Here is a 17,726-nt window from a genome sequence, read left to right on the forward strand (position 1 = left end):
AATTTAAAGGCAGGTTTTTTTGTTTGTTTGCTTTTTACGCAACGTGTAAACTTGACCTTTGCTTCTCTCTGATTCAAGAATCCCCGCAGCGTTTCTGAAGCTGCCGCCCCCACAGGGTCCTTGAGCGGCTTCACCGAGCAGGTTGATGACCCCATCTTTAGAGGAACAGGTGGGAGCAAAGAAGTCTGTGGAAGCAGGAAATGTTTATGATGGCAACTCTTACAAATTTAGAGACCCACTCTAATCACTTTTTGATGTAAAACCGTTCCCACTGGTCTTTTAATTAGGATTATGCCGTTTTTAACTAAAATCTAAACATCTGTCGTTTTCTAGGACATATTTTCTGCAGAGCGGCAGCAGGAGTTCATTAGAAATTTACCTGAGTTGTTGGGGTAACGCAAGCCTTCCCCCACTTCCCATTATCCCTTTGTTTGCATGGTCAACCAATAGCTTACAGCATCTCACACCTCAACTTAACATGTCAAAAATGACAAAATTGGAGCTATCCAAATGGACAATTTCGGAAACTCAGACGAGAAAATACAGAAGTTTTTCTGCTCCATAAAATTTTGAATTTTTTTTACTTTTTGAATTTTGATTCTGAATTTTTTAAACCGTTGAATTTTCATTTTGAATTTTGTGAAACTCTGATTTTTTTTCTGAATTTTTGAAACCTTAGAATTTTCATTCTGAAGTTTTTAAAACTTTGAATTTTCATTCTAAAATTTTTAAACCATTTATTTTTTATTTTACATTTTTAAAACTTTTTATTTTTTATTTTTAAACCTTCACATTTTTCTAAATTTTTTAAACTTTTACTTTTTTATTGAAGTTTTTAAACCTTTGAATTTTCTTTCTGAATTTCTTTAAACCTTTAAATTTTTTGTTCAGAATTTTTTTAAAACCTTTAAATATTGTATTTTGACCCTTGATTTTCAAACATCAAAATTTTATGGACCAAAATATTTTCCATCTTAAATATTTAAGTGTTTCTCATTTAGACACTCAACATTTCGATGGTGTAGAAATTTAATAGAAAAAACGTAATGAAAATACTCACTTTTTCTGTCTCACTAGAACAACTAGTTGATCTAAGATCACATTTACATCCAGCCAATCAAATCGTGACATCAGAAAGAAAATTCAAAGATTTCAATAATTCAGAATCTGATGGAACAGAAAAACTCCCATGAGGAAAAAAGACGTATATGGATCTATTTGTTTTATTTGATATGTTTTTTTCTGGTCCTGATCAATTAAGACTAACTTCCTGGTTCTTTTATTTTGTAAGTTGTGTGGTCCTTCCGGGTTACTGTAGAGACAGGAAAGGCGTGGCAAGTTCAGCTAGAGGTTTTATAAAATAAAATGAAGAACGGTGAGCAGATTCACCAAATGGCGGACTCCTTGTTCTGTGTTGTGTTTTTTTCCACTTTGGCGTGACAGATTATCAAACCTCCCCATCGCTCGATTACACTGGTGGCAGCGGTGGGATGCTAAAATTTCCCATCAGGCTGTAGTAAACCTGCAAAACTATTTTGCTTGGGGGAGAATAACAGAACTTTGTGTATATTTGTGGTTTAATTTGATACGAAATTGTGTTTTTATTAGAGGGAAGACATATACAAAGAAAATGAAGCTTAAAATTGCATTTCTGAGAATTTCTTTATTCAAATTGTTGTGAATCAGGAAACATGAAAAAATGCTGTTTGCGTGAAGGTCTATCAGCAGCTCGATTTGAACCAAAATTTAAATGTCTGCCAATCAGGAACTTAGCCATATTTTACTTTTTCCCCCTCAGGTTAACACGATACAGTCAGCCTTCAAGCTCCGACACAGAGACACAGAAACACAGTGGAAGCGGCCGTCATTCAGACACAGCCCCTGTACCGGGAAAATATTTTAATAATAATATAAACCCAAAGATGGAGACGTGATCACAGATGTTTGTAGAACTTTTTACAATAAATAGACCTGATTAAACCTAGCAGGAGAGAAAGTGAACAGAGAGCTCTCAGCAATGGGAAGGGGGGGTGGGGTTGATCCATGCTAATTGACCCGCCCACGACTCAGAGAAAGGAACAGAAAACATTTTTTTTTTTATTTTGCCTAAAAACACCATAATTAAATTAAGTCATGATTTGAGTGGGACTTTAAGAGAATAAAAAAAAAGTTTGTTTTGAAAATTTCTTCTTCCTTTGTTGCACGATTAAAGTAAAAATCTCTGCTTTTAAAGATCCTTTATTTTAAAATGTACATCTTGAAGTACAAATACTTGTAATAAATTCACTTTTAGGAGGTTTATGAGATCGTAAGCTGTGCTGAATCAGTGGAGAAGCTCTTGTCACATTTCAAGATATAAATCAACTCCCCTTTGATCTGCTTCTATTTCTCATCTCTCCGTTAGCAGCGACGGCGATTATTAGAGCTGACAGACGGACGTTGTTGGATTTCTATTTATCTGATGATGCTGGTCAGACTTTCCAATTACCGCAACCCCAAAACCACAGAGGACCCCCCAGCATAACAAATCACAATTTAACCCCAGTAGGAGACGACACCGAAAGCTTCATCTAAGGAGGCCAGACCCCTCACCCCCCCAGCCTGCCAATAATTCAATCCTCTGATAAAGCTCTGGTATTTGTTGTGACCACGGAAACACGATAGCGTTCATTCTGCGCCTTGGCGGTGAACCCACAGGGCAGGTGGTAGCAGATCACAGACTTCTCCGTGACTCGGGGGTTAAACTAATCATGCGTGACTCCCTCACACAGCCTTTCCAAATCTACACCAGCATGTCACTCAGCTGAGGGTGAACCTGCTTGTCCCGGACCTGAAAGCTGCCTCTCACAGGACACCATTCAAATCACTTTTCCTGAAAATATACAGAAGCATCTCTGAGTGTTATCCATCAACTCCAGCATCGTTCTTTCTTTAAACCTTCATTAAAAGCCTCCATTTCATTTTGGACTTTGAAAAATGTCCTTTCATGCACTCCTGTAAAGCCAAGGTTTATTATTAAAAACTTTACATTTTTTAATCAAGGTTACAGAAACTAATATCCGTCACTTATCTTTATGGTGGTGCCTTAAAAAGAACATTTAAAATCACTAAACCAGCATGGAAAGGCTGATAAACACTGCCCCCTATTGACCAAACTGAGTTCTCCTGTTCTCTGTGCAGAATTAAACTTTCTTTAAAGCTGCTAAACTTTTTTTGATATTTATGTAGATTTTTTACATTTTTTTTATTTAAATTTAAATGAGGGGTTTGGACTTTTTGTCTGCAAGTTAAATGACCACTTTTAATGCGAACGGCAATAAAATAAATCTGATCAGAGGAAATAAATGACTTTAGTGTTTGAAAGGTTTTAATTTAATAATAAAACAAATATATCAACAACAACAATAACACAACTTGGACATTTTTTGCTCAAATCTCCTGGTTTTCTTAAAAAAAACCATCAGTGCAGAAAAAGAAATACTACATTTTTAAAATGATTCAATATCGGTTTCTATTTTAGTTTGTATATTAGTATTTTAATCAAACATGGATGATAGAAGTCTATATTTAAAAAAAATACAACTATAGGGAATAAACATTTTCCTATTTTCACAGAATGCAACAGAAAATACTTTAACAAATTTCCAAAATTAACTTTTTACATATTTTACTGAACATAAAAGCACCAAGTATTTCAAAGCTGACCAACAGAATTTTTAGTGTTTTTTTTTAGTGTGGAAAAACGTTTATACTTATTTCAGGATTATCCTTTACAGCACATTTCTGGTCTGATGCATTAAACTAAGTTTGCCTGTTTTTTTTCTTTTTCGATGTAAATATCTGTCCTGAAAACCAAAAATGTACAAAAACAGAGACAAATGTGGTGTAAAAAAAGATAAATCCTAAAATATTTTTCTGTCTTGGATACATTTGTTAAATCTTTCATCATTTTAACAGAAGTGTCTCTATGTCATTCAGCTTTTTACAGTGACATATGAAGATTTTAGTCATTAAACGTTCACTGTGGATATTTTGCTGCTTTTCCTTCATCCTCTTCTCTCTCGGTGCTGCTGTCAGACTCGGGTTTGGGGTGTTTTAGTTCTGGGGAGTTTGGGGGGGTTTTGTAGGTCTCATTTGTTTCCTCATCGAGGGGTGGGTCCAGTTCATGACCATTCTTTTTCGGGGTGTCATCATCATCTTCAGCAGGAGGAACCTGCTCATCTTCCTCGGCTCCTGTTTGTGCTCCTGGGGGGGTGGGGGGTGCTGGTGTTTTTACCTCATTGACCGCTTTGTTTGTTCTCTCCAAGTCTTTAGGTTGAGGCTCTTCGGCCTTTTTCTCTATTGGCTCCGCAGACGCTTGATCCGTGCTGCCATCTTCTTCTCGCTCGGCGGCCTTGTTTGGAGGCGTCTTCGGAACCTTTTGGGTCAAAGGTGAAGCGGGCGGCCCGGCAGGGGCAGAAACGCTGGAGTCAGAACTGAACTCTGGCTGTTTATGCTCGTCTTCCGACACGTCAGGCCCTAAAACACACGAAACAAACAGATATTCAAACCCGAAAGCTAAGAAAATTATTAAAAAAAGACAGAGATTGTGCAGTATAGGAACAAAATCTTCAATGGACGTGTAAAAATCTAATCAAAGAAACACTTTTTGAAACATCACATCTAAATTAAATATAATAGAATTGCTTGAAACAAAAGAAAGATGTTACGTCTGATGGGGAAACCTGACAGACTGACGTGTCAGCTCTGACCACTGCGCTAAAAGGCTGTTTGTGCAACAGATAAATAATATAAGAACTTATAGAGAGCCAAAGCTCAGAGCTGCTAAGTGACAATCACTAAATCTTGAATTCCTACTCTAATTATCTTTAATTTATTTTAAAATCGTTCCCAGTGGTCTTTAAATAACAATTTTTTAGGCAAAAATCTAAAGAAAATGTCGTTTTTCAAGGACATAGTTTCTGCAGAGCGGCTTAAGTTCGTTAGAAATTTGCCTCTGAGTTGTGGGCGGGACTGTTGGCACAGAGTAAGCCTGCCCTAAATTCCCATCATCCATATTGTTACACGTTCTCCTGCTAGCTTACAGTTTTTTTTATATTGTGGAGCAATATTGGAGCCGTAAAGCTGAGTCATTTATGAAGACGTGCATGGATCTAAGATCTAAGAAGATCTAAGAAGATCTGAGAAGAACAAGAACATGTTAAAAATTTTCATCTGTGAGTCTGAGGATTTCTTTGTAAAGAAGAGCAGACGAACATTCCTCCTGATTTGTGAACAAACCAGAACATCAAACTCAAACTTCTGACCTCTGACCTACTAATAAGGATTTTTTCTGTTGTTAAAATGATCAAATTTCTGCATTTATTGCATTGAATTCCAATAAAAAAAGGGAGATGAGCGCTTTCATGAGAACAGCAAAGCGCCGCTCCTCTGTCGAGACCTCAGCGCAGGATGCTATGAAATATGCAACACGGCGTTTGATTTTTGTGTTTGTTTTCCTGACAGCCGGCAGCAGCAGCTGAACTAATGAAGCTCAGAGAACAGCCACAGAGGTTTGTTCAAGTCCTCTCGCACTTATCTGACTAAAAACCACACAGAGCGGTTGGTCTAAAGACCGCTTGCTGCTTTAAAGACGTTTTGGTAAAATTATGGTGTTTGATCTCGGAGCCGCTGAGGCGACAGGAGGAGACGAACCATCTGTCTTGGGTTTGGGTAGACATTTGTGTGAATTGTAAAGTGGAGGAAGAACAGAGACAGACCCCCTCAGAAAATGAAGACCTCTAACTTCCACTAGCATTTATTGACTAATCAAAAGGGGTGGGAGTTTCATGGTATGGGTTGAGAATCATTACATTGCAACATGGAGGGTGTAAAGAAAACCTTAAAACCGAGCGTCTTTGTCCACCTGTCACATGAAAGACTTCCTGTCTGAATCTGGTGCTGCACCTGGACGGTTTGGAGGAGGAGCAATAATGGTATGGGCCCAATTTTCTGTCATTTTTCATCAGTTACCTTCAGATTCTTGAGGGATCGACCGCCTGAGAAGCTCGTTTAGATGAATCTATTTTCTAAATAATTTATTTGTTCTTTTTTCTCAGAGATATTATGGTTACATAATGAGGAAAGCTGTCAAATATGTCGTCTTTTTGAAAACTAGGAAACAGGAAAACTCCTCTAAATTTACAGAAGTGCATTTTTTTTTTTTTTTTTTTTATAATGAAAAGCAAACTGCAGCAGTTTCATGTGACCCCGGCTGACAGGGAAAGGATGAAATGAAACTGGAAGTTTCCTGTGAGAAGCTCGGCTTTGGTTCGCCTGCATGTGGCGCCGCAGGACAGGAAATGACAGATTTTTCTGTTCAGGAGATCAAATCAAATCAAAATACACAACGAGATCGAACACAACATGACCCGGATGACTGAGAATCTTTACTAACGACTAAGTTGATGACCTACTTGCAGCGATCCGTTTGGTGTCGCTGCTCTGCGATGAATACTGCTCTACAACTTGTGTGAAACATGCAGGACAGCAAAGTTAAGCCACATTTACAGAGATTTTGGGAGGACAAGTGTTTTCCAGTTCTCCAGATTGGAACGTCTAACTTACCCGACGACACATCTGGTGTTTTTTCCGGGACAGAAGGATCGATTCCTGAAGCATTTTCTTCTGGATTTTCAGCTTTCTCTGCAGGTTTGTTGCTTTCTTTACGGGTCACTGAAGCGCGCTTTGTCTTTGGGGGCACAGGCGGTGAAACTTTCTTGTTCTTCTGTGAGTCTGAAACAGTTGGAGGACGGAAGCAGAAAATGAGATGGTAGGAACCTAACATGACAAAACACGTCAAAAATCTAAACTGTAACTCTAAGGATAAAACGATTTCTCATAGTGTCGAAGACTATTTAACTGATAAACAGTATAAATAACCACCAATTACAATAAATATTCACTCTTTAGTTGATATATTAACCTCTCGGTGCCTTCCTAAAGTCAAAGAACGAACCTGAAGTGAACTTCAGCAGGAAGAAGAAAAATCTGTGCTTCCTTAAAGGTTCAGACTGGTTTTTTATCAACCAGTTAAAGGTCAATTATTGACCTTTTATCCTGTTTTAATCCTAAAGTGTCATTCACACAAAAAGGCTTTAGTGAACCCTTTCAGAGAACGATCATCTACTGCAGCCGTGAACAGGAACAACATCTTTAAGTTGTTAATCTGTTTTCACAGACGAAGTGATGCTCTTTCTATTCTTTAATAACCTGTAAAGATGAAGAGTCAATGTCGAGTAAACAAACATTACTCCTGCTGCATGCAGTCTGCAACACTGAACTAAGAAAAACATGAGCTGAGATTTTATGAAATGTTCGATTTATGTCATGAAGTTCAAAAGAGAAACATTCTTGTTGTTATATAACAAAAAAATAGGAACTTTTATTTCTGTGAATTAATTTAAATTATTAAATAAATTAATAAAACTATTTCTTTTTTGGGGTTGTTACCATTAATTTTACATTTTTTTTTTATTTTGGGTAGCAGCAGTTAAACAATAAAAAAAGAAGGGAAAAAAAACAGTAATAAACATATGGAAATAAAAATAACAACATTAACTGATGAATAACTGTAGCCAAATTTAACCTGATGGGCTCTCCAGGGTTAATTTAAATAAAGAAATTCTATTTTGATCCAGTAGAAAAGTTGCTGATATCATTTTTTTAAACTATCAAAAGAGTCATTTGTAAAAGTAAATAATTTGAATAATTTGTTCATAATAATAATCAATTTGTGTATTTTAACGTAATTCCACTGAATTAAATTTCTCCAAAATGATTTAAAATCCTCTTCAATTATAATTAAGATGTATTCTCCAGATTGGAACGTCTAACTTACCCGGCGACACATCTGGTGTTTTCTCCGGGACAGAAGGATCGATTCCTGAAGCGTTTTCTTCTGGATTTTCAGCTTTCTCTGCAGGTTCGTTGCTTTCTTTGATGGTCACTAAAGCAAAATATGTGATCAAAATATTTTTTACAATAAAACTAAAAGTAGATTTTTTTTGTTTTAACCATTTAATCCTGGAGAACCCAAGAACAATTTCTTTTTTTGGTTTTTTAAAATTATTTTTTCTTTTTTTTTCCTATTTATGGTATCAGCAGTTAAAAAAATGAAAAGAAAAAAAAATAATAAGGAAAATAAATAAATAAATATATTAAAATAAAATAAAAATATTGACAGATAACTGTAGCCAAATTTAACCTTTTGGGCTCTCCAGGGTTCATTTGAATAAAGAAATTTTATTTAAGGCAACAGAAAAATTGTTGGTATCAATTAATTTTAAACTATCAAATGATTCATTTGTAAAAATAAATAATTCGTTCATAATAATAATGAAATGTTTAAGTAATTCCACTAAATTACATTTCTCCAAAATGATTTAAAATCCTCTTCAATTATAATTAAGATGTATTCTCCAGATTGGAACTTACCCGACGACACATCTGGTGTTTTCTCCAGGACAGGAGGATCGATTCCTGAAGCGTTTTCTTCTGGATTTTCACCTTTCTCTGCAGGTTCGTTACTTTCTTTACGGTTCACTGAAATGCGCTTTGTCTTTGGCGCCACAGGCGGAGGAGATGAAACTTTCTCGTTTTTCTGTGAATCTGAAACAGTTGGAGGACGGAAGCAGAAATTGAGATCATGGAAGTTCAGAGAACATGGCTGCACTCCTGGTGGGAACGTAACAAAACACACAAAATAAATTGATTTTTTTTTTTGTGCAGGTCAAAAATGTAAACTGTAAACTCTTTATTATAGTATAGAACACTTTTTAACCCATAAAGACCATTAATGAGCACCAAACAGAGTGAACGTTGGTTTCAGAGAACGATCATCTCGTCCCTCAGCTTTATCTGAATGAACTCTTTTAGATACGTAGCTGTAGAAGCTAATCTTTCTCTAACTGTTCTGGTATCGCCTGTCCGTCCTGGGATAGGATCTCTCCTTCATGTGGGAATTCCTAAGGTTTCTTCTTTTTTCCTGACTCCGGTTTTTTTAGGAGTTTTTCCTTACCGCGAGGGAGGGTCTAAGGGCAGGGATAACCAGTTTATGTAGTCTGTTTAGTTTTTAACTATTGTTCATATTTTGAAGCCCAATGAGGCAAATCTCTTTGTGATTTTGGGCTATATAAATAAAATTGAATTGAATTGAATTGAATTCCTCTACTGCAGCTGTGAATAGGAACAACATCTTTAAGTTGTTAATCTGTTTTCACAGACAAAGTGATGCTCTTTCTATTCTTTAATAACCTGTAAAGATAAAGAGTCAATGTCGAGTAAACAAACATTACTCCTGCTGCATGCAGTCTGCAACACTGAACTATGAAAAACATGAGCTGAGATTTTATGAAATGTTCGATTTATGTCATGAAGTTGAAAAGAGAAACATTTTTGTTGATATATAACAAAAAAATAGGAACTTTTATTTCTGTGGATTAATTTGAATTGCATTAATTATTAACACTAAAATTCTGTGATCAAAATATTATTTTTTACAATAAAGATATTAAAATAAAAAAATAACTAAATTTATTGACAAATTACCATAGCCAAATTCAACCTTTTGAGCTCTCCAGGGTTCATTTGAATAAGGAAATTCTGTTTAAGGCAACAGAAAAATTGTTGGTATCATTTAATTTTAAACTATCAAATGATTCATTTGTAAAAATAAATAATTTGTTCATAATAATAATGAAATGTTAAAGTAATTCCACTAAATTAAATTTCTCCAAAATGATTTAAAATCCTCTTCAATTATAATTAAGATGTATTCTCCAGATTGGAACGTCTAACTTACCCGACGACACATCTGGTGTTTTCTCCGGGACAGAAGGATCGATTCCTGAAGCGTTTTCTTCTGGATTTTCCTCTTTCTCTGCAGGTTCGTTGCTTTCTTTACGGTTCACTGAAGCGTGGTTTGTCTTTGGCAGCACAGACGGTGGAGATGAAACTTTCTCGTTCTTCTCTGAATCTGAAACAGTTGGAGGACGGAAGCAGAAAATGAGATGATGGAAGTTTAGAGAACATGGCTGCAGTCCTGGTGGGAACGTAACAATTCTTAACAATTTTTCAAAAATGTAAAGTGTAACTGTAAACTCTTTATTAGAGTATAGAAAACTTTTTAAACGATAGAGACCATTAATGACTAAATTCCTTAAAGGAAAAGAATCAATTTGATTCAAGAAGCAGCAGCTAAAAAATCAAACTAGAAGAAAAAAAAACGTGAAAATAGTGAGTTGGTTGGAGTTCTGTCTGCATATAGAGCAGCTTGTGAGTATTAATCAGTACTTAAAAAACGTTTTATTGTGAAAGAGGACAGATCAATTCAAATAACTACAGTATCTAAATGTGTTTTTTGAAATACTGAGAGTCCAGAATTGATATAAAATCTCATCAACTGGATTAGCTTCAACAGAAACTGTCAACACTTCATGTGTCCATGAATGTGTCCATGAATGTGTCCAGCCTTACCAGAGTCTGCATCCGTTTTCTGCTTAGGACCAGGAGGATCGCTCTCTGAAACTTTTGTTTCTGTGTCTTTGATAAGCTCCTTTTCGTTTGGCTTTTCTGTGTCAGACGTGGAAGGGCTGTGCACCTCTACAGACACTGGAAAAAGAGGGGGATGGATGTTCTTCTCTGGACCTGCAGAACAGAACAAACCATGAGAAGCTGATCTGGTTCAAACGTGGAGCCTAAAAACACTATTAAACTGGATTGACATTTTGCTTTAAATGGTTTGAAATTTTGACTCTCACCTGGTTCTACATCAGAGGTCTTCTCAGTGGGTGGAGGCTCATTCTCTGGACCTTTTTCCTTTGCATCTCCATTGACTTCCTCTTCCTTTGAGTGTGATTGGCTCTTTGGAGTACGAACCATAGAGCGACTGGGCTTCAAAGGAGGTTGGAGAGGAGATGGAGAGACCTCATGCTGGATCTCCTCTGAGGGTGAAACATAGTAAAACAAAAACTCTTGAGACATGAGACATGTGACCCAAAACTGTCCAGCTGGATGGCTCAGATAATGCTCTCCATTGTTGTTGCTCCGCTAATGTTAGCTTGAGGGTTTAAGCTAATAAATCTCACAGTTGGATGAATTAATTCATCATGTTTGTCTTTTGACTCTAACCTGGTTTTACATCAGTCGCCTTCTCATAGAACGGAGGTTTGTTCTCTGGACCTTCTTCCTCTGCATCTCCATTGACTTCACCTTCCTCTGAGTGTGATTGGATCTTTGGAGTTTGAACCATAGAGCGACTGGGCTTCAAAGGTGGTTGTGAAGGAGTTGAAGGATTCTCCTGCTGCTGTTTCTCCGAATCTGAAGAAGTCAAGAGAAAACTCTAAAAACTGACTCATTTTTCTCAGAAATGCTGAAAACGGTACGTTCATTTTACATTTTCATAGATGCTTTTATTCATTTATCCCACTGTTAGTCTGACTGAACACGCCGCGTTAGTACAAAGTGTAAGTAAAGCATCAGTTTGTTAGTGCAGCTTAAAGACTTACTGCGTTGTCGAACGCTCTGATTTAACTCTCTTATAAAGTTATCTGCAGAAATCAAAGAATTAAGAATTATCCACATAAATGTTACTGAAATTTCAAGGGGATGCAACTAAAACCTAAATCTAAAGCCTTTCTGGGTCAATCAGACTTTTGAGAATCCTACAAGCAACTGCAGAAACACACAAACAAATCATTGATTGATTGTTTGGTTGATAGCAAAGGCAAATTAAAGAAAATACATAAATCTATCAAATATGTTTGAGATATTAATTCAAACATTAAAAGAAAATGATGCAACCATCTTGACATTCTATTGCTCCTCATCATAAATACACATATTTGCGTGCAGTACTTGACACGTTTTAATTATCAACAATTGAAAACTGAAGGTAAATATTGAGAAAATATCAACTTATTTAGTTTCTAAGATTTCAAAACTTCCTGTCTCTATGAATAATTACGGTTTATTGCTTTGGGACTTTAAGACCTCTCCAATGAAAGTCATCTTTGTGTGTTTTTAACATGTTCTTGTAGCATTTTTTCATAGTAGATGACCTAAATAAAATCGTTTAGAACTAAAAATGTGTTTGAGTATTTCCTGGATCAGAAAAATGGATGCCAAATGCTCCGACTAATGCAGCTACTGAAATTACGGTCACTGTGCACGAAAAATGTCTCAACAAAAACTTTTTGATTTTGGCTGAAAACTTCCCAATCAAAAGAGATAACTGGAACTGATTTTACAACAGACATAAATATGGTTGGAGTTGGACTATAAGTCATCAGGTAACACATGGGTTGTCCTGTCAGATGGACCACTTTCTGAAACTTTGTTCTTTACCAGGAGGGATCTTGTCTCCTCTGTGGGTGAATGAGGCTCGACTTGGCTTTGCAGCGACAGGAGGATTTGCTTTGGTGTTCTGGGTTTCTTCCAAATCTGCAAGACAATTTTTATTCTTATTTCTGACCCACATTCAACGTCCTTAAGTAGAAAACAATAGAGGTGTAACAGTTAATCAACTTTATCAATTTCTATTCCACCAATCCAACCAGATTGATCTGACTGAGGCAAATTGATGATCAAATCAAATCTACTTACACAACTATAAAATTGTTTCAAATAATATAAATTGATATCAACCTTGGAAAATACCATTTAATTTGAGGCGCAGTCGATAAATGTGGGGAGTCAAAATTCAAATGTTAACAATAAATGAACAAAAGTTTAGCCAATACAGCTTTACACTTCTAGGCTCTCAATACTGACTTCTCCCAGTGAGGTCTTAATGAGCTTTGCTGCTACAAAACTCAAAGACTAGTTTACCGCACAATTTCATAAACTATAAAGATAAATCTGAGCAAACAGAACTTGATAAGCAGCTAAAAAAAAAAACATTCAAGTTATTCTATCACAACAATCCCCCAGAAAACCTATCACAGGGTTATTTTCGGCCGTTTCCGAGACCGCTGATGTCATTTCTCCATGCGGGGCATTGAGGGGGGGGGGGGGCGCTCCTCTCGTGGAGGGGGAGCGCCCGTTTATGCTCCCCCTCCACGCTCCGCTGTGTGGAGATGCACCTCCTTCAGACGCAAAAAAATTCATACAAGTGTCTTAATAATTCTTTTTTTATGACTGAAAAGAAAATCTGCGAATTTGTAAAACCGCAAATAAAGAGACATGAACAAGCGGAGGAACACTGTATATATCATTTTATGTACTTAATATAAAGTATAAAAACTTAAATACATTTTTAACAGAACTTAATAAAAAAAATTAAATGTTTTTCTTCCATTTCTTCCATTTAAATTTTTGACCATAGTTGAGGTTTTATTTCATAACCTGTTAATCCAAAACTTTAATTATTATAAATATGATCAGTCTTTTTGTTACTTTTACCAAACAACAGTGTCACAGAAAGGAGATTTCACCTTCTTTAGTGTCTTTCTTGGACTCATCCTGTATTTTCCATTGGGGCAGTGGTTGATTGGAGGGCATAGTTTCTTCTCGTCCCAGAAGGTGCTTGTGTTCTTCTTTCTTCCCTCCGTTACCTTCTGGTATAAAGAAACATTATAATGAAAGGTGACGGTAAGAAAAGGACATAAATCTGGCTTTTTAGGTTAAATACAATACCTTTGACAATGGCACCACCAGACGCTGCCTGTTTCTCCTCATCGTAATGACCAGTATTAGCATCTTTTTTACAAATAGAACCTGAGAAAATAAATATAAATTTGAAGGTTTTATCTGCAAAACAGCATAAATCCATTGTAGCAAAAACAAAAAGTTTTAGTCAAAAAGAATAAAAGCTAAAATGTCTTTTATAAATAGACATAGAAACCTTTAAAATCAAAGAAGTTTCTTCTAGTAACACAAGAAAGTCACATTAAAAGTGCCACAAAAATGCAACTTAATTAAAGCTCACATTATATTTTCTTTGCATCAAAAAACACTTTTTTTTCAAAAGCTCAAAAGGTAATAAAGGCTCTTTTTCCTTAAATTTAACTGCATTTTTAGGTTGTATGTATTTTGTTATGTATTTTAAAAAATGAACAATTTTGAAACATTTTTATTGATGAATAATTTTCATTTTACCTTTTCTGTACAGGAAGAACAATCCTATAAGTACAAGAACTAGGAGTATAACACAAATGCCAACGATCAGTCCAGCCGGACTATCCTTAGCTGCACAAAAACACAAAGCAAACACAAAAATTAAATCAGGCTTCACAAAGTGAGAAAGAAAATACAGATTTTAAATAAATATTTGCATCCAAAAACAACTTTTCTTAGATTTGAAAGTTTTTACATTCCTTTAGAATCACATAGAAGCTTTCCTTCATCTTAAGGAGTCTTACCAGGATAGCAGTCCTTTGCAGTGAAGGAGGCAGATTCCTCCGATTTTTGGTTTCTTACTGTACATTCGTACACCTCACTGTTCATTTGGCCTCCAAGCTTTATTTCTAACTTTTGACTTGACTGTTCTTTCCCAGGTGGAACCCAGCTGAACTCCAGGTTAGACCTGGACTCTGGCCTCTTGACCTCTGCAGAGCACGTCAGCGTTGCGTTTCCTTCTCCGTTGGTCACACAGGATATGGAAGGCTTTGGTAACGGCTCTAAAAATACACACAAGTGTGTAAATAAAACTAGAATTTTCACAAATCTATGAGATACTAGTTGCTGTTCGATGACTGTACATGAGAACTGGAATAAGTGGAGAGAAAATAGCATCAGCCCTTCTAAACATCCACAGAGGGTTGATCATCCCACCGGTCCGCTACAATCTGCAGCCCCTCCCATGTCACGGGATGGAGAGAGGGAGCTATCAGTTCAGGAAAGTATATTTTTTAAGGAATAAGTGTTTCAAAAATTAATATTTTTGTTTTTATTAGCAGACGTGTTTAAGAAAGAAAGTGAGAAAATGTCAAGTTTCAAGTTCAAAACGGGTGATGAGAAAACTCTGATGACCCAGCAATCTAGCAGCATTTAAACGCATCATTTACACACAACTATTGGAGACATAAAAAAAATAAGTCTCACATCAGATTTGTGCGTAAATGTGGTTTTGTGTGATTTGTGCTTGTAGTTAGTTTCAAGCTGCTGTAATTTTAAGTTGTGCAAATGTAAATTAGAATTTATTTTTATTTATTTTTGTATTTATGTACAAAATGTATGAGTTACAAATCAAGAATTACACATTCACAAATCGAGGTGATACTACTGTCAAAGTCAGGGCCCGGGGGCCGGATCCGGCCCTCCAGGTAATACTATCCGGCCCTCCAGATCATTTTATTTTATTGCTATTTATGGTCCGATGTTATCGGAAAACTTGCATAATTTTGACAAAATATATTTTTATGGAGAGTAAAATATTGAAAGTTATTTAAGGTTTAAGTTGATTTATCCTGGAATAATATTCCTGACTTTTTATTATTCATACTTATGTTAAAAAGTTACAGTTTTAAAAGTTGCCATTCAGATTTTTGGACTATTTTTGGCATTTTCTCAGATTTGTTTAGGCTATTTTGGAGTTTAGCTAATATTTCAGCTACATGCTAGCTGTTTTGGCTAATTTAGGCTTTTTTTAGGCTAATTTACCATTTAGCTAATATTTTAGCTGTCTATCAGCTTCAGCGTTTTCAGTTATTGGCTTCAGTGATTTCAGCTATCAACTTTAGCATTTTCAGCAATCAGCACTAGCATCTTCGGCAGCCAAATTCAGCTTACATCATTCACTCTAGAATTATTGCAGCTAATGCTATATGTCTAGTTCATAAACATTTTAAAATGTTAGTTTAAAAGTTTTCAAAATGTAGTTTTAGAGTGTTCAATAACTTTTTATCCTGTTCAGCCTGCAACCTTAAGTGTGTTTTGGATTTTGGCCCTTTGTGCGATTGTGTTTGACACCCTGTAGTAGTGTCACTCCGACCCCCCCCAGACCAAATTGGACCAATCCCTGCTTACCAACAACGTCTGGCTCCAACACTGTAGCGCGAGTATTATGAAAAAATCTGTGCTTGAATTGACTTCTTTTGGTTGGAGCACGAAATCAACCAATTTTATATGAGTGACATCACACTCACTGAGTCCAGTTCTCATATACAGTCAATAGTTGTTGCTCAACAATGTCTTGTGAGGAACTAAAACTCTTTTTTTGTGTGTGTATGAATGAAGAGTCTTCAGGAAATCCTCTCAACGAAGAGCATTTGCTAAAGATCAAAGGTTACTCGGGTGACAAACTAACAGATAAAATCAGTTAGACATTAAGTTCATCTCTTGGGCGTGGAGACTACAACAGATTAAAGTGAGACACACAGAAACTAACCAAAAAATATGACAGGTTAACTTCTAATCAAAGCAGTTTAACCCTTTTTGGGTGCATATACAAAAACTTCACTTTTTTGTAATGAGTTACAGATTTGCTTCTTAAATCAAGAACTGCAGCCACTTTAAATCCCAGAAGATAATGGTTCATCTTTCAAACAACTAACAGACAAAGACGACATCTACAGATTTACACTGTTGTCTTCTAACTTTTTCTTTCACTTTTAGACATTTTTAACGTTATTTATTCAATCACAAGTCTTCTGAGTTATTGATAAAGTTTAGATTTATCCTTATTCATTCATTTTTAATAATTAGCAGATGCTTTAAACCAAAGCAACACACAGGTTTCCAACAATTGGGATGTGTTTGGAAATGACTCAAAAACTTACCAATAACCTGCAGTGTAAAAGGGTACTTTTTCAAAATTGTTTTACTAAATGCTTCCAAAAGATAATCTCCGCTGTCTTTGTCCTGGAGATTTTTTATTTCCAGGTCTGCGGTGTGCCAGTTCAGAGTGAGCCTGTTTTTAAACGGGCTGAACTCGAGCTGCTGCTGCCCGTTGAACTCAACCACTTTGTTGCCATTGTGTTTCCACAGCATTTCATCAGGAGGGTCTTGTGCGTTGATGCCCGTCTTTAAAGTGATGTTTGTTCCCTCAAGTGCGTACTGTAGGGGTGCAGTAGTCACTAAACAGAAGAGAAAAGGAGAAATGATAAAATATAAATTATATTTTATTGTACAACTTAAAATAACAGCACATACAGAAGGTGAAAACTGAATTAGTCTGTTACCGATTCTGCAAGTTGTCCCACTAAAACAGATTTGTAATCTTCATCATTGATCCACTTCAAATATAAAAGACAGATTTAAAAAAGGAATCCAGGAAATCCCATTGTTGGATTTTTAATGAATTTATTTGAATAGTGACGCAGAAAACACATATTTATCCGCTATAAACAAACAAGAGTTCTGTCCTCAGAGACCTGTCACTTCTTCTTTAAGATGCTCTTCAATCCTCCACTGGTTATTTGTATTAGTGTATTTTGTTTGACCTGGTTGTTTTTATAAAATAAACCTGTCCACACCCTAATCCAGTCAGACAGCAATCTCTCCACCAAAGAGCTGTCAAAGTAGACCAGGGACAAGATCGTAGATCTGAACCAGACTTTGATGAACCAACCTACAAGTGAGCAGCTTGATGAGAAAAAATCAACTGTTGGAGAAATTATCAGAAAATGAAAGAAATACAAGATTACTGACAATTTCCCTCCATCTAAAGCAGGGGTCTCAAACTCGCGGCCCGCGGGCCATCTGCGGCCCGCAGGATGATAATTTGCGGCCCCCGTCTTCATATGAAA

The 17,726-nt window shown here is 36.1% G+C and overlaps 1 protein-coding gene across 9 annotated transcripts in view; it reads right to left on the reverse strand.

Moving 5' to 3' along the window:
• Positions 1 to 3,216: 3,216 nt before the first annotated feature.
• LOC112155560 (cell surface glycoprotein 1) overlaps positions 3,217 to 17,726 on the reverse strand; it is an 18,721-nt gene continuing 4,211 nt past the window's right edge. Inside the window, exons 2-16 of one of the 9 annotated variants that reach the window (XM_024287264.2) lie at positions 16,758 to 17,054; positions 14,400 to 14,657; positions 14,137 to 14,226; positions 13,675 to 13,755; positions 13,473 to 13,592; positions 12,385 to 12,480; positions 11,547 to 11,588; positions 11,170 to 11,358; positions 10,800 to 10,982; positions 10,516 to 10,686; positions 9,842 to 10,015; positions 8,476 to 8,649; positions 7,880 to 7,987; positions 6,607 to 6,774; positions 3,217 to 4,518 (exon numbers count right to left, since the gene is read on the reverse strand). In XM_024287264.2, the coding sequence (XP_024143032.1) occupies positions 4,019 to 4,518; positions 6,607 to 6,774; positions 7,880 to 7,987; positions 8,476 to 8,649; positions 9,842 to 10,015; positions 10,516 to 10,686; positions 10,800 to 10,982; positions 11,170 to 11,358; positions 11,547 to 11,588; positions 12,385 to 12,480; positions 13,473 to 13,592; positions 13,675 to 13,755; positions 14,137 to 14,226; positions 14,400 to 14,657; positions 16,758 to 17,054 (2,651 nt within the window). In that variant the 3' untranslated portion in view covers positions 3,217 to 4,018. Of the gene's footprint in view, positions 4,519 to 6,606; positions 6,775 to 7,879; positions 7,988 to 8,475; positions 8,650 to 9,841; positions 10,016 to 10,515; positions 10,687 to 10,799; positions 10,983 to 11,169; positions 11,359 to 11,546; positions 11,589 to 12,384; positions 12,481 to 13,472; positions 13,596 to 13,674; positions 13,756 to 14,136; positions 14,227 to 14,399; positions 14,658 to 16,757; positions 17,055 to 17,726 lie in introns of all 9 variants that reach the window. The other 8 variants (XM_024287263.2, XM_024287269.2, XM_024287268.2 and 5 more) reach the window with 8 other exon arrangements.

The sequence above is a fragment of the Oryzias melastigma genome, linkage group LG21, assembly GCF_002922805.2.
Source record: "Oryzias melastigma strain HK-1 linkage group LG21, ASM292280v2, whole genome shotgun sequence".
NCBI classification, from domain to species: Eukaryota; Metazoa; Chordata; class Actinopteri; order Beloniformes; family Adrianichthyidae; genus Oryzias; species Oryzias melastigma.